A 14447-nucleotide genomic window follows, 5' to 3' on the forward strand; every position below is an offset into this window, starting at 1 on the left:
TCTTCACGGCAAAGACAGGTCCCCACAGTACACAAATAGTGCTCTTTATAAGCATTGAAGTTTGCCAGACATGTCAGTTTCTTGTTCGCCTTTATTAACATACCCAAATTTCTCTTGTAGAGCTTTAGCTATGACCTGTGGTAGGGGGTGATTGTCCTGTGTAGCTGTAAGTTCAGAGTTCTAGTATGCATTTTCACTAAAATATTTGCATACGGATGAAGCAGAACATATAACCATGAAACCCAGCTTTTGCAGTTAGCCATGAGTTGTTTACAGATTGGGAGGAGAAGAATAATTTAAGTGAATTTTTCTCCTAAAATTTTTATTTTCGAAAACAGTCAACTTTTCTATTTCACATGTTGTAAGGAAATCTATCCTTTCCTTTTAATGACTTATAGCAACATATTTTTAAAGTAATTATCATACATTGTATTTCTGAGAACAGGTTTTTAAGAAAATATTTTTGGCCATATTTTTTAATTGGTCCAAGCATCTTGGATATTTAAATAAAGAATTTTTTTTCCGATCTGCAGTAGAAATATCCCTGTTATATGTTTTCTTTCTGAACACCTGATTTTAATTATAAATGTGATATTGTGGATCAAATATATTGCTTAAAGCACAGTAAACCTCTTATCTATCTAAAAATCTCAATGATTTTTGCATCTGATCTGTCACCTTTGTATCTTCCCAAGAAAATATTACTGCTTCTAAAATAAGACTCATAACAAGGTGAATATCTAAAATGTATCTATCATAGCTGTCTATATTACAAACTTCAATTACATAACATGAGTCTTAAATGGAAGTAGTGATTAAGTACTGCTGGTCTGTGCCTCTTCTAGCAGACCTGTGCCCTTACATCACAGTATAATTAAGACAAAATGTGTCTTAGAATCATAGAATGGTTTGTGCTGGATGGGACTTCTTATGCCCTCCAGTACCACTACCTGGGATGCCTTCTGCTAGACCAGGTTGCTCAGAGCCCCATCCAGCCTGGCCTTGAACACTGCCAGGGATGGGCCACCCACAAGCAATACGAAACCCTCACTTTTTTGGATTTGTGGTCTATAGAAATTGTGCATTAACCACCTTATGAAGCCCTTTTGGACTGCTCCCATTAAAATGGCTTCTGTTTTTTTATTTTTCTTTTAATAAGACATCTGCTACTTCATTTTGTAAAACCTCTAAATCTTCAGTTACAATTTCCAGACTCAGAAAATGCAAACAAGATGTGTAGATTGGTCATGCATATATACCCTCTCAGGAGCCACTTAATATTAGATAACACTTATTGTAAATAACTCTTAATTGCATCAATAACATTAAATAGAGTAATATAATCTATTATTAAGTAGCAGTAAAAATAACACATAATACTAAAGCTGACTTCAGGAAGACACTTTCATTTCAGAGTAACTTTTAAGATTTCTATCACAGCAGAAAGAAACAAGCCCTTTAGTGTATATTTTTGTCCAGATGTCCATTAGCATTGAGTTTTATCCTGAAAGTGTGTGCCCACATTTAGAGCAGGACAATATAAGAGACATGGATTCAAGTAGCTTTTATACTTTCCTTAGGGAAGATTTGTCCCTAAGGAAAAGGTCATTCTTAAATTTGATAAAAATATTACAAACTGCTCCCATTAAAATAGAATTTTTCTGCTGGAAAGAGTTGTTACATTGTAACTTATCCCCCATCTAACAGTATATACAGTAGCATTCATAATTGTATCTTCACAGATCAAACTTACCCATTATTCCTGTCAGATAGACACCATAGAGAGATAAACCAGTTGTGGCAGCATTCCATACTGTCCCAATGACGGCATACAAAAGGATGGAGCCAAGATTTCCAAAGAACAATCTATTTGGCATAAAATACCCAGCATCCAAAACAATGGGAGGAAGCAAATAGAAGAAAAATACAGTTGGTGTCAGGGAGAAGGAGGCAAGGTGATCTGCTGCCCATACAATGCCACCGAGGAAAAGACCAAGGACAATCAGCAGAGCGCTTTCTGGTACCACCCGAGTGACTTTGTGGGACAAGTGGAAAACTGCAAGGAAACATAAAAAAAGTGTGTCAAAAATTAAATGGAGAAACAATTTGAGCAATGACTGTTGTTAGCTGTCAATTTTGACTCCACACAAAATTTTTGCTTTGATTTTGATTAGACCCAAAAGCGTACATGGAATGTTTGGGATACAGACACTTATAGAATAAAAAAAAAAGGAGTTGATCTTCAGATTTTATCCAGCATATTTTATCTGAAGCCAATATATGACATTTATATCCTTCATCGGATTATCTTCTCTTAACAATATCTGTTTAGGGAAAGATGATGTTCTCTGCAAAGCAGTAAGTGCAAGGCTGAAAAGCAATGGAGAAGTCCTGGAAATGGATGACATTATGGTTTATTTCTGTTACTAAAAATACACACCCAGCTTCCTAATTATTGTCTTTAAAAATGATCCGTTTATTAACAGGCCTATTGGAAGATATGATAAGGATGCTGAAAGAAGAACTAGTTTCAAGACAACTCTTTTTTAAATGTATAAATATTCTGATAATGTAGCCTGCAGCAGAAAATGAAGATTATATCATGGGAAATCCCTTTTGAGCCTTTTCTTCAAGACATCCCTAATAAGGATTTCTCATAATTCAGAGGCTTTCTGAAAGAAATGAGGCTTCAGTGGTTCCTTGATATATGTATTTGTGGGGAATGGTTCTGCAGTAGGCTGCCTTTTTTGTATAGGGTGTCAGAAAATTTGTATCTTATGATAGTATGTAAAATCTGTTAATAAAGACAAACAATATATGGTATCTATCACAGCAAAATATACAACAGTATGGTTTGGTCAAATTATTAGACTAGCCAATAATCAGAAGGGGGGAAAATTACTGAGTTCCAGGAGCAAGTCTAAGGAGACAGAGAGATGGTGCGACCAGACAGAAAAAACAGACTGTTCAAGGTGACAGCAACACAACTAAGACTGCAAATACATGTGGCAACACATGCGTTTGATAGTATCAGATAAAACATATGCATTTGATAGGTATCAGATAAAAGAAAATAAAAAAGCAGAGAGAAGAACATAGAGAAGTCAAGTCTACAAAGAAATATTGGAAGAAGAGAAGTCAAGTCTATATAAAAGAGAAGTCAAGTAAACATAAAATTAGGAGGAAAAGGCAGAAGTGTTTGATAATAAATAAGGATGGGTGGATTCGTTGAGTTCCTTGGGGATTTCTGTAAGCTTGTCCTTCAGTTTATCTTAAATAATGATGTGTCCCAGACAGCCTGAACCCTGGTATTTTGTGAAACTGATCCAATAAATGTGGCTTCACTTACATAGCTTTGTGTTGAAAACGAGAGTTACACTCCAGAAAGAAAATTTTAGTAAGAGCCACTAAGTTTCTCCTAGTTCGAACATCAGCTGTGTTGAAGCTGTTACAATGCTAATGCAATTTAGCTAAGAGCTAGCTTGGACAAAAATCCATCATTATGAATTCCAGACCCTTAAGCCATAGTGGAAGAAGCATTCCAATGACCATGGAGAGATCTTAGACCAGGTTACTTTACTGAAAGACCATTGTTTTTCTTCCCATACAAGTATTTGTCCTTGTCAAACATTTACTAGTTACCTTTTAGGGTGTTTTAAGGGCCCCACTCCTGAACTATCGGCTTTTGCCTTGGCAGCATCTACACAGGCACCATCATCATTACAGCAGCCCCACAATAATGTGCTTCCTTAAGCTATAGAACTTATGGCAATAATGAGTGTGAATGTAGATGTTCCTGAGTGTTTGCAGACAAGACTTGAAAACATGTTGGAACACAGCTAAAAAGTGGGATTAATACAAAAGCAATCAGACACAAAAACAAATTGCATTCAGTGAAGCTGGCTAAACCATGCCAGCTGTCTATATCATCGGTGTCATGTAATGAAGAGATGAATGACACTTCACAGAAACAAACACTCTGTTTTTCCTGTTAAGTTTCCTCTCTTTGTTATAAAATCCCTTGGGCTTGCATTAAAAAAGAAGAGAGAGGAAATTAAATGAAGAAAAGTAAACTAGCTACTATTCCCTGTGTACAAATTGTGGCATTTAGCTTCTCGAAAGTCCTTCCTGCTAGTCATTCTTGATTCCTTGAATTTCTAGTCAGTGAATTATCAACTAATTTATCACCTCACAGAGAGGGGATTATCTCCTTATCCCTGAAAATGAATGTTGCTAAGCTAGTCTTACTAACCAAAGTCTGTTTTTCCTACTCTTATGTTAGCAGATAAGCCATGACTACAAGAAGTTAAAGTTAAAAAATTAAAATGAACCTGTGAAGACATTTTAAAACTAGGCAAATCAGGGGAAAAAAAATGTCCAGCTAAAATTTCATATTCTGTAGGATTCTCCCCTTTTCAAACAAAACCAGTTTTGAATTCTGTGAAGCCAATCTGATTTTGGTTATAATATTGTCTCCTCCTAAAAGTTGCATTTTCCCAGTTAATCAACTCTGTCTTATCTGTCTCAGTCCCCTTTAACTCCAGCCACTGATTACCTGTGCCAGATTTTAATATTATCAGCATTAAATTCTTCTGCTCTGTTAGTTTAAGGATGCAGGCCATGAACAGGAAAGTTATTGCATGAATGGGGTCTAGAGAAGCCTTTTTTTCATTTTTGTATTTGGCCCAAGCAAAATCTGAAAACCAGACTGTATTTGTTTTAAGATAACTGCCTAGCTAACTCTTCAGACAGATAGCATGCTATATGATTAACAGAAATATGTCTATAAGCATATAAATAAGTAAAAGGAAAATACCACAACTGATGAAATTTAATAAAATAGCTTAGAATTGAAATGCAATTGGAACTTAGATTAATGTTTGACCTCATATTTGCACCTACATAGATTGATTGTTTTTTTCTGGATATGTCTATAAAATATATTTAATTAAGATTGTATATTATGAGTAGTTATTACATTTGTGGAATTTGATAGAGATAGGTTACTTCCAAATTCACTCCTTAATGTTTATTTTTGCAATTCATTATTCTGAAGCAATGTCTCTGATATATTCTGAGAGTATTACAAACTCACAGAAAGATGGCACTTCCATAAAGTTTCATGAAGTTGCCTTTACTGTCTAAAAGAGATCCAAAAACTGTCCCACAAAATTAATTGTGTCCCCATGACAAACTGGAACTGGAAGCTTTAATTACAGCTAAATGTCTAGCATGACTAGGTGTTTCACCTGACTGAGGAGCAAAATACCATCCAGCAAGGTTTGTAAACTCCTAATGGACAAAGAGTTTAGTTTGATTCTGATGTGAAAGAAATTTCAACTATCAGGAAGGAGGATAGCATGCAGTGCTGCTCAGATAAATTGCCCTGTTACAGACCCAGAAATGAAATTATCTACTTTCACCACTGTTAATAAAGAAAAATACATTAATATATTTTAATGAGATGAGGAAAAGGGCAAAGAAAGAGCACCTGTAGTCAGTTCATGGCATAGAAGAAATAACTGTGCACAGGACAATTTTGTGATCTATAAATTCTTACATTTATCATTTTAACATTTATAATTTGGAATTCTTCTACCTAAGTCTAGATACAATATTAAAGAAAAAGTGAAACGTCTGCCTCCCTTCCAGTACATGCTATACTTGGTTTGAAAATGGGTTGGACTGGCTACAGGGTAAACTGTGTTTAAATTCAAGCTGAGCATTACCAAATTAGAAGCTTTCTACAAAATAAGGTACAGTTACACAGTGTAAACATCCTGTGATTTTTTTCAGGTGTTTCCTTTGAGATCTAGGAAAAGGACCTGTGATATTTAAGCTATCTGACAAGAAAGACAAAATAAATTAGCAATCTATGATGTGGTGGCTGGAAACACTTTCTTTGACTCAAAGAATGAAACATACTTTAAGAAGTAAATTGGGATTCATGGCTTTTTATAAATGCAGTAACTTAGATTAAGTCTTTCTGTGGAATTTACAGCATTCAATGAAGTATCTCTTGCTTTCTAATGCCATCTATGACTGGTTTGGGAGATGTAATTTAACAGAATAAGCTTTTTCTCACTTAATCAAAGAAATGAAGTCACGAAGACTGGTTAAAAGAAAGGAAAAATTAATTTAAAAATAATAAAGAAGAGATACTGTACAATTCATCTTCAAGATGTAATATTTGTAGATACCTAAAATTTTTTTCTGATGTAGGGTTTCCACTTATTTTTTAAATTATCTCTAACAAAACCTATTTTTAATCAATAGTGATTTTTTCTTATCAAAGGAAATAATTTAGTATCTTAGATCTAGATTTTTTTTTGCATTATTTTCATCTGAAATGAACGATTCAAAATAGATTTACAACTTTTTGAAAATACAGCACTGCAAAAACAAAAATCTGAAACAACCTATTTAAAATACTGCTAAATTTCAGGATTTATGCAGTTATTTCAACACTATTTCAAATGATTAATTATATTAACTTTGATACTGTAAAATCAAGTCTCTGAAAACAGTAAAATTATTTTTGCAGCTAGTATCACTGTTCCAGTCAATCACAAAACCTACTGCATGTGCACAGTACACAATATGCCATGCACAGAAATCAAGACTTGATGTATAATAATGATGATAATTCTCTGCTGATTTTTTCCATGTATCTTTGGATAAAATCCAAGGACACATAAAATAATTTAAAAAATTAAAATATGATGAGCCTATAATTTCCATAGTTTCTGTGAAAGCATAGATATGAATCTGCAAACATTTCTAAGCTCCTCTTATCAGGGTTAGTGGCAGGCATGATGATTCCTATCTGCATTTTTACTAGTTGTTCAAATACGCACTGACACTCCCTTATTAGTCAGTTTTCCAGTTCTGACTCTTTATTTTCACTTAAAAAGTTAAAGTTATCATACTTATCAGGCCATGGGTGCTTCTGATTGGAGCTCCAAGACTTGATTCTCTGTAGCTGGTGAAAACCCTTGCCATTGACCAAATTGAGAGCAAAACACTGCAAGCCCCTTTGAGCTTCTTTACTTTTCAGAGATGCAAATAACACTATCTCCAAGGTAGCACACAATCAGATTTTTGTAATAGCACAAGAAACTTTTTAAGAGAAGATATAATAAATTACACAGAAGAATATTCTGCCCAAAGAGAACTCTTTCCTCTAAATATCTTCCAGTAGTTGAACAGCAAAAAATTCCTATAGCATACCTGGAGGAAAAATCTGCTTTACCTTGCCTGCATAATAGCTCAAAATATAGTCAAATACTGATTTGTGACCTAAACTTTATCAACTGTAGCTGGTCAGTAATGTAGTTTAAAAGACTCTGGAAAGCCCTGACCAACAGCTATTATGTTGGTTTACCTGAATAAGACATGGCCAAACCCTCTAAAATATAATATAGAGCATGCATTTTCTAGAAATTATCATTTTGGTTCTCCCATGCCTAAAAGACATGGATCCCTGGGCATGCTCTTGCTCCATAGCCCCACACTTTAGTTGCAACCATGTAGTGGGTCACAGCTCAGACTGACCAGCTACATCTGCCATACCAAGAAAGAAGCAGCAGTCCTGTAGAAATACATACAGGCAATAAACACCCCTGCAAGAGAGTGCAGCATTCATGGTGTAGGAACTGTGTATAGATGCTGGGACAGAGACAATTGTGTATTTTCTACGTTTGCTTTTTTTTGTCTGCACACTCCTTTAACAGATTAACAGGGATTAGATTAGATTAGATTAGATTAGATTAGATTAGATTAGATTAGATTAGATTATTTGGAGATGATTTCCCATTCAGTTATTCAAGTAAAAAAAGCAGCTGAGCAGTTACTATTTTAAAATTCTCACTCTTGGTTTACCAAGGGTCTCAGGGTCTCATATAATCACTGAGCTTTAATTGGCTTCCTCTGGTGTGTGCCGTGATCCTCTCATGATACTGAGGGCAGTGTATGTCAGTCCCAGTCTGCACATAACCTTGTTCAATCTAACAGTGATTTTTTTCTTATAAAATGGATAGCACAAAATCCTTAGCAAACTCCCCCATTGCAACGGTTTAGAAAATTGCTTAACCATAATGACCATTTTTGGTTTCATTTTTAATCATGTTGGCAGTTTTTATTAGTTTTCTTCAATGCTACAGTTACTTTCTCTTCTGTTTATTGGGCTGTTATTTATACTACCACTTTAATCTCAAATTTCTCCAGAAGTTTTGCTGATAAGTCTAATATCTACTTACTCTACTCTTTACTAAGAGAAGGCTTTTGATACCATTTCCTGTTTAAGAAGTTTTACTTGTTTATAATTCCCCTATCTTCTGATATGGCTCCCTTTACTTCTCAACAGTCATGCCCACCTACCCAATAAACTTCCTGCACATGCTACACTTGATTTCTTTATACTTTCAAGTCTTCCATTTTCAGCTCTGTCCTTGTAATCTGTATTATTTTCACAGATGCACCAGTTTTGCATTCTTCTGTGCACTGGCCTCCATTGTACTGGATCTCTTTGTTAACATGTCTTTCATGACTTGACTTCCCGAGTTTCCTACTTTAGCAAACACAGCATTTCTTTCCTGCAAAGCCATAAGCACACCTTTCAACTAATTACAGCTGCTTATGTAGCCTGCACAGAGTATCTGGGAATTCTCATCAAGAACCATAAATATTAGAAGGGCTATTTAGCTGTTTATCCAGACCTTAATTATAACACCATCATATTTAATGATCCTCATCTCAGAGGTTTATTGCTCCAGCTAAGTCTATGTGAAGGCACACCACCAGCCCTCATCACAGTTAGAGACTTCATTCTGATTTCTAGCCTGAACTCATTCACAGATATTTTATGTCCATTTTCTTTTGTGGAAGTGATATCAATTTTCTTAAATGGCTGGTTTGCCCTAATAATAATTCCTTAATTTTATATTATATAAGCAGGCAGAAAAACATACTGTCTTTTTGCTGCTTGTCTCTGGTTTTTGAAAGTAAACTACTTCTTTTCTGTCTTCAGCTCTGCCTGTTTCAATCTGAGTTCACCTTTGTGGATTCAGAGCCATCAGAAATATAGACTGCATTCTGCGTGAGTCATAGTAGAAGCAGTTCCAACAGCATTAATAATTTCCTATCACAATCTATAGTTCAGCTACATCCTGGACTCTTTATCACACTGGTGACTCACAGTCACCCTGCATTCACTTTGTACAGGTGTACCTCTCTCCCCCTTCCCATTCTCATGTCCGTTCCTGTCATGGTGTCTGAGTGAAACTGCCTTTCGTATTACTGTATTACATCCCTTCCCCTAGTACTTAGGATTATATATTTTTCCTTGTACAATAGCCAGATCTACGTGAATACTGATAATGCCTGCAGAAATATGTCCTCAGAAACCTTCAGCAGGAAGGCCCACATCTGTGTAGTGGTAAATCAAAAAAAGAGCAAAACCAAAGCCCTGCATAACACCTGTCCAAAACTCTAGTGATTTCATGTGGCTGAAAAGCAATCCTCTTATTGTTCCATGCTTTTATCTCATCTTTTCTTTATCCACACAGAAATTATTTTATCCTGTCTTATCGGTAGATGAATTTAGGCTTAAATTAAAGGAAAAAATCTTCCATTGTGTTCTAAGAGTGCTTCAGTTGAAGCAAGGATTCAAAGCATTCAACTGCATTTCTAGTTTGTCCAGGAAGTGTTTGGGCAGACTTGTCAGAACTGAAGCTGATCATTATTAGTCTATATTTGCCTCTCTAATCTTTATCAACAAAGTGTGCTTAGATTTTTTTCCTGCTCAGGGGACTGATAGCATATTTTATAGTCCTTTGAATTCTGTTCTATGGACCTTGCAACAACAAAACAAGTGTTATGAATTGATGTTACCATTTTGAATTGTTTATATAGAACAGGCAAAAATCTCTTAAGAAAAGAGGTTTTAAGGATTTCTTCTATCAATAATCCTTAGACAGACATGAAATTATTTTATTAATCAGTACCTTATGCTTTTACCCAATCTAGAAAAAAAAGGAGAGATTTATTGAAATAAACTTGGGAGTTATTTTATATCTGAAGAAACTCAGAGATGCAATATACATATATTGTACACAAGAGGTAAAAGCCACTTTTAGTATTGGATCTTGGTACTGTCTTAAAATATACTACGTGAGCATGCATATTAATGTTATTTATAATTATTCTTGGACATATTTTTCCTAAGCAAGGCACAAAAGTTCTTCATATGGAGGGACTGGTTTGAGTTTGGTTTAATCCAGCTCAAGAAAGATCTCGTTACTTGTCACACATGTAATGGTCACCATTTACAAAGTGTACAGCATTGTAATGAACTCATTAAGGAGGAAATTTTAGGTAGCTGTTCTCTGTAGGTGAACAATTAACAAAATATGTTAGCAATTAAAAATGTAACCAACATACAGGTCAAGGTTCCCAGCTGATAGGTCATAACATAGTAAGATAGCCTCAAGCCAAACTCAAAGTGTGTAAGTAAGAAACTATTACCTCTATAAGCACTTAGAACATAATGAAGTTTAAACAGTCAGGCACAGTTTATCATAATTATGCTAAATATTTCTTTTTTGAAGGGGCAGTCCCACTACACTGCCAGTCTGGTAGCATTTGGCCCTTATGGAACTGAACGGCACTGAAAGAAAAATGGGAACAGTCAAAAATAATATTTCAAAATGAGAGCAAAGTACATAGTAGAAACACCTTGAAGTATAGTAGAGGATATAAAACAGGACAGTAAAAGAATCATAAAACTGCTTCACTTGCTATGTAAAGGTATTATAATTAAGTTGCAATATATTGCAACTGCTCCAGCTTTAAATTCAGTGAATCTTTAAAGATTCACTGAAAGTTATTTACAGATAGTGTATGCATTTTTTTAGTTTTAAAATACCAAACTATTTTCCAGTAACGTGGGTTAAATAAAGAAATGCCAAGAACTGAGTTTCACACTATGAATTTTAATTTTTTTCCTTTCAACCTTCATTTTAATATGATAAATTAATTGAAACTAAGACATCCTCATGGGAATATTTTGGCATCTGTTCATACAGATAAAAATCTGCATGGAAATGGGTTACTAGTAATATAGGAAGCAGTTGTTCTGTTGTATGATAAATTGTGTAAAGAATTACCAAAGCCTAAATAAAAACCAGAATCAGTTCTCCCTGGCTGAGGTCTTCAGTAAACAATGAAAAAGAAGATGAGGAAGAAATAATTTAATGAATACCAATAGTAGGCTGAAACTCTGACAACGTCCTTATATGGTAGGGACTTTCTCTTCTTCCCCTCTACTGCTTCCAGCAAGGCTTAGTTAGGATTGTTGCTGCTAGGAAGGGCATAAGGGACATAATTATACCCTAAGGGCTAGGGTAAATAGCTATGAAGGCTGCTGCAGGTCATGGGGTAGGAAAGTACTTTTTTTCAGAAACTGCAGACTGGCTTGTTTCCTGCCCCTTGCATTCCACCCCAGTAAGATTTTAATTAATACAAGTGGAATAGCATGGAATTACAGTGGAAGTATTCCTGACTACAGCAGTAAATTAAATAAGCGTTATGGTATTCAAATTCACTAGTGATGCCCACAGGAAAAAAAAAAAAAAAACAAACAAACAAACAAAAAAAAAAAAAAAAAAAACAACAACCAAGCAAACACACAGAAGTGAAGTAGCACTCCTTGAAAAGCTACGAAGTTTTGTCAGTGATATGTTGGAGAAGAGATTCTCCATCAGCTTGGTAAGAGAAGAGTTTCATGGTGGACTACAACTCTTGTACATCATTTCAGAGACCCAAATATATTGTATATATGTGCCAGAAATTTGGTCATCTCAGATCTTCTAGGTGAGATTTTTAACCAAAAAGTTAGAAATACTTTTAAGATAAACACTCCCTGTTGACATAAGGTGTCCAGAATGACAACAGATGAAGTCTCTTCCCAAGCTCAACACAATTCAGCAGTGTGAGTTCACAGCCTAGAAATCCACTTGTAGACCAGGCTGCATCCAAAGCAGCATGGACAGCAGGGCAAGGGAGGACATCCTGCTCTTCCACTCTGCTCTGGTGAGACCCCACCTGGAGTTCTGCATCCAGCTGTGAGGTCCCCAGCAGAGGAAAGGCATAGACCTGCTGTAACAGGTTCAGAGGAGGCAACTAAGTTGATCATAGGACTGGAGCACTTCTGCTATGAAGACAGAATGGGAGAGTTGGAGTTGCTTAGCCTGGAGAAGAGAAGGCTCTGGGAAGACCTTATAGCAACCTTACAGTAGCTAAAGGGGGACTGCAAGAAAGCTGGAGAGGGACTTTTCCTATGGACACATAGTGAAAGGACAAGAGGAAAATGGCCTTAAGCTGAAGGAGGGTAGATACTAGGAAGAAATTCTTTGCTGTAAGGGTGGTGAGGTACTGGAACAGGTTTCCAGAGAGTTTGTGGACTCCCAATCCCTAGAGACGTTCATGACCAGGCTGGATGCAGCTGTGGGTAACCTGGTCTAGGGAAATAAATGTGTTTGCCCACGCAGGAGAGTTGGGACAAAATGATCTTTAAGGTCCCTTCCAACACAAAACATTCTATGATTCCACAATTATTTAATTTTTTAGGGCTTTGGAAACATATCAGTGAATGGTTTATGATCCCAGAGGTTTGTCAAAAAATGGTGAAGCAAGTAAAAACTTACGTCTTTAAGAATGCTCTAGACATAACATGTCTCTTATGTGTTTGTCCATATACTATTATGGAGAATACATTATAGTATTTATTTCATGACAGACTGGCTCTTTTAACATTAGTAGTGCTAGTCAGAAAGAATATGGTGAAAAATTGAGCAAGGTGATTTGTGATAAAGAAAGAGGAAACAATTATCATGTTACAATAGTTACACAGTACTCTGTCTATTAAAAAACCACAATTTTCACCAATCAGCCTGTAAGTTTCTGGGTTAGGCAATAGAAAACAGAAAATGTGACATGCTTTGTTATTGAATGCACTCATTCCTGCCCATAAGAAAACAAATTTGCTCAGAAATCCAGATATGTGATTTATTTTCCCTTGGACTTAAGGGCAAGATGTATTTTAGTTTATATCACTCTGATTTTATTCTGCAAATGGCTCTGAGATCCTGCTGTCATTCAGTGTGCTTTAGCTTTTGATTTGACTTTTGATTTTTGTCTCTACAGCTTCTCCATTTAAGTAACATGTTAACTCTCATACCTTCATTATCTCATTTGAGAGGTAATGTGCACAATGGTAGCAGCAGGAAGAACTGTACTTTAATTAGGGTCCTTATACTGCAAAACTTAGTACGCAAGAAATAGCTTTGATGTTTTGAAATGCACTAGGAAGGTGGTAAAACAGCTGTTTTTTTCAGTAATGCATTTGTGTTTTGTAATGCATGCACAAGCAAAATGAGTTCAAAAGGAGATTAGTTTAACATTACTTTCCACAGTTGAGAAATAAAAAGGAAGGGAACAAAACAACTGGCTAAAGCTGTATTTGAAGGCCAGCTCACAACTTAAATATTTTGGGTACTTAAGATGACTGTTTATTACAAGCAAAAAGAAAGGTAGAAACTAGACACAAATCCCTTCCTAAGCAAAAAAATCCCAGAATGTCACATACATAGACTAAGCATGATTCTGTTGTATGATATATAGTACAAAGTCATATCAACATAAGATTCTTTTCATTGTAAAAGAGTGTGCTTCATATAGTTAGATCCCTTCCAACATGGGAAAGATTTTGCATATATTCCTAAAAATATCTGTGCAGAAATTAAATTTTGGGAGCAGTAAGAATTCAGTGTGAAACAAATATTACTCAACTATCCATAGTAGTGCCTCTTTTTTACTTTTATTGCCACATACATAAGAATTAAACTTCAGTTGAATTCTAAAGTAGTTACGATTTGAAGAGACCTTTGAAGGTCATCTACTCCAATCCCCCTGCAATGAGCAGGGATGCCTTCAACTAGATCATATTGCTCAAAGACCCATCCAGCCTGGCTTTGAATATTTCCAGAGACTGAGCATCTATCATCTCTCTGGGTAATCTGCTCTGGGTAATCTAGGTAAGTGTTTCACCACCATTGTCATAAAAAATTTCTTCCTTCTATGTATCCTGAATCTTTCAGTTAGCAACCATTAGTCCTAGCTCTACCCCAGCAGGCCGTGCTAAAAGTCTGCCCCAGTCTTTGTTTTAGGCGCCCTTTAAGTATACTGAGAGACAACAATGAGGTCTTCCCAGAGGTCTCTCTCAAACAATCTGAATGTTCTCAGCTTGTCTTAATAGGAGAGGTGCTCCTACCTTCTGTTCAGCTGGGTGGCTTCCTCAGGACCTGCTCCAACAGGTCCCTTTCCTTCCTGTGCTGAGGACTCCAGAGCTGTACTCCAGTACTCCAGACAGGCTCTCACCAGGGCAGAGC

At 35.9% G+C, this 14447-nt stretch overlaps 1 protein-coding gene across 3 annotated transcripts in view; it reads right to left on the bottom strand.

Annotated features, from left to right (window-relative positions):
- Positions 1 to 14447, bottom strand: part of SLC9A3 (solute carrier family 9 member A3) — a 53411-nt gene that overhangs the window by 26843 nt on the left and 12121 nt on the right. For all 3 annotated transcript variants that reach the window (XM_077785434.1, XM_077785436.1, XM_021540506.3), the window contains exon 2: positions 1754 to 2056. In XM_077785434.1, the coding sequence (XP_077641560.1) occupies positions 1754 to 2056 (303 nt within the window). The remainder of the gene's footprint in view (positions 1 to 1753; positions 2057 to 14447) is intronic.

Source organism: Lonchura striata, chromosome 1 (genome assembly GCF_046129695.1).
Source record: "Lonchura striata isolate bLonStr1 chromosome 1, bLonStr1.mat, whole genome shotgun sequence".
NCBI classification, from domain to species: Eukaryota; Metazoa; Chordata; class Aves; order Passeriformes; family Estrildidae; genus Lonchura; species Lonchura striata.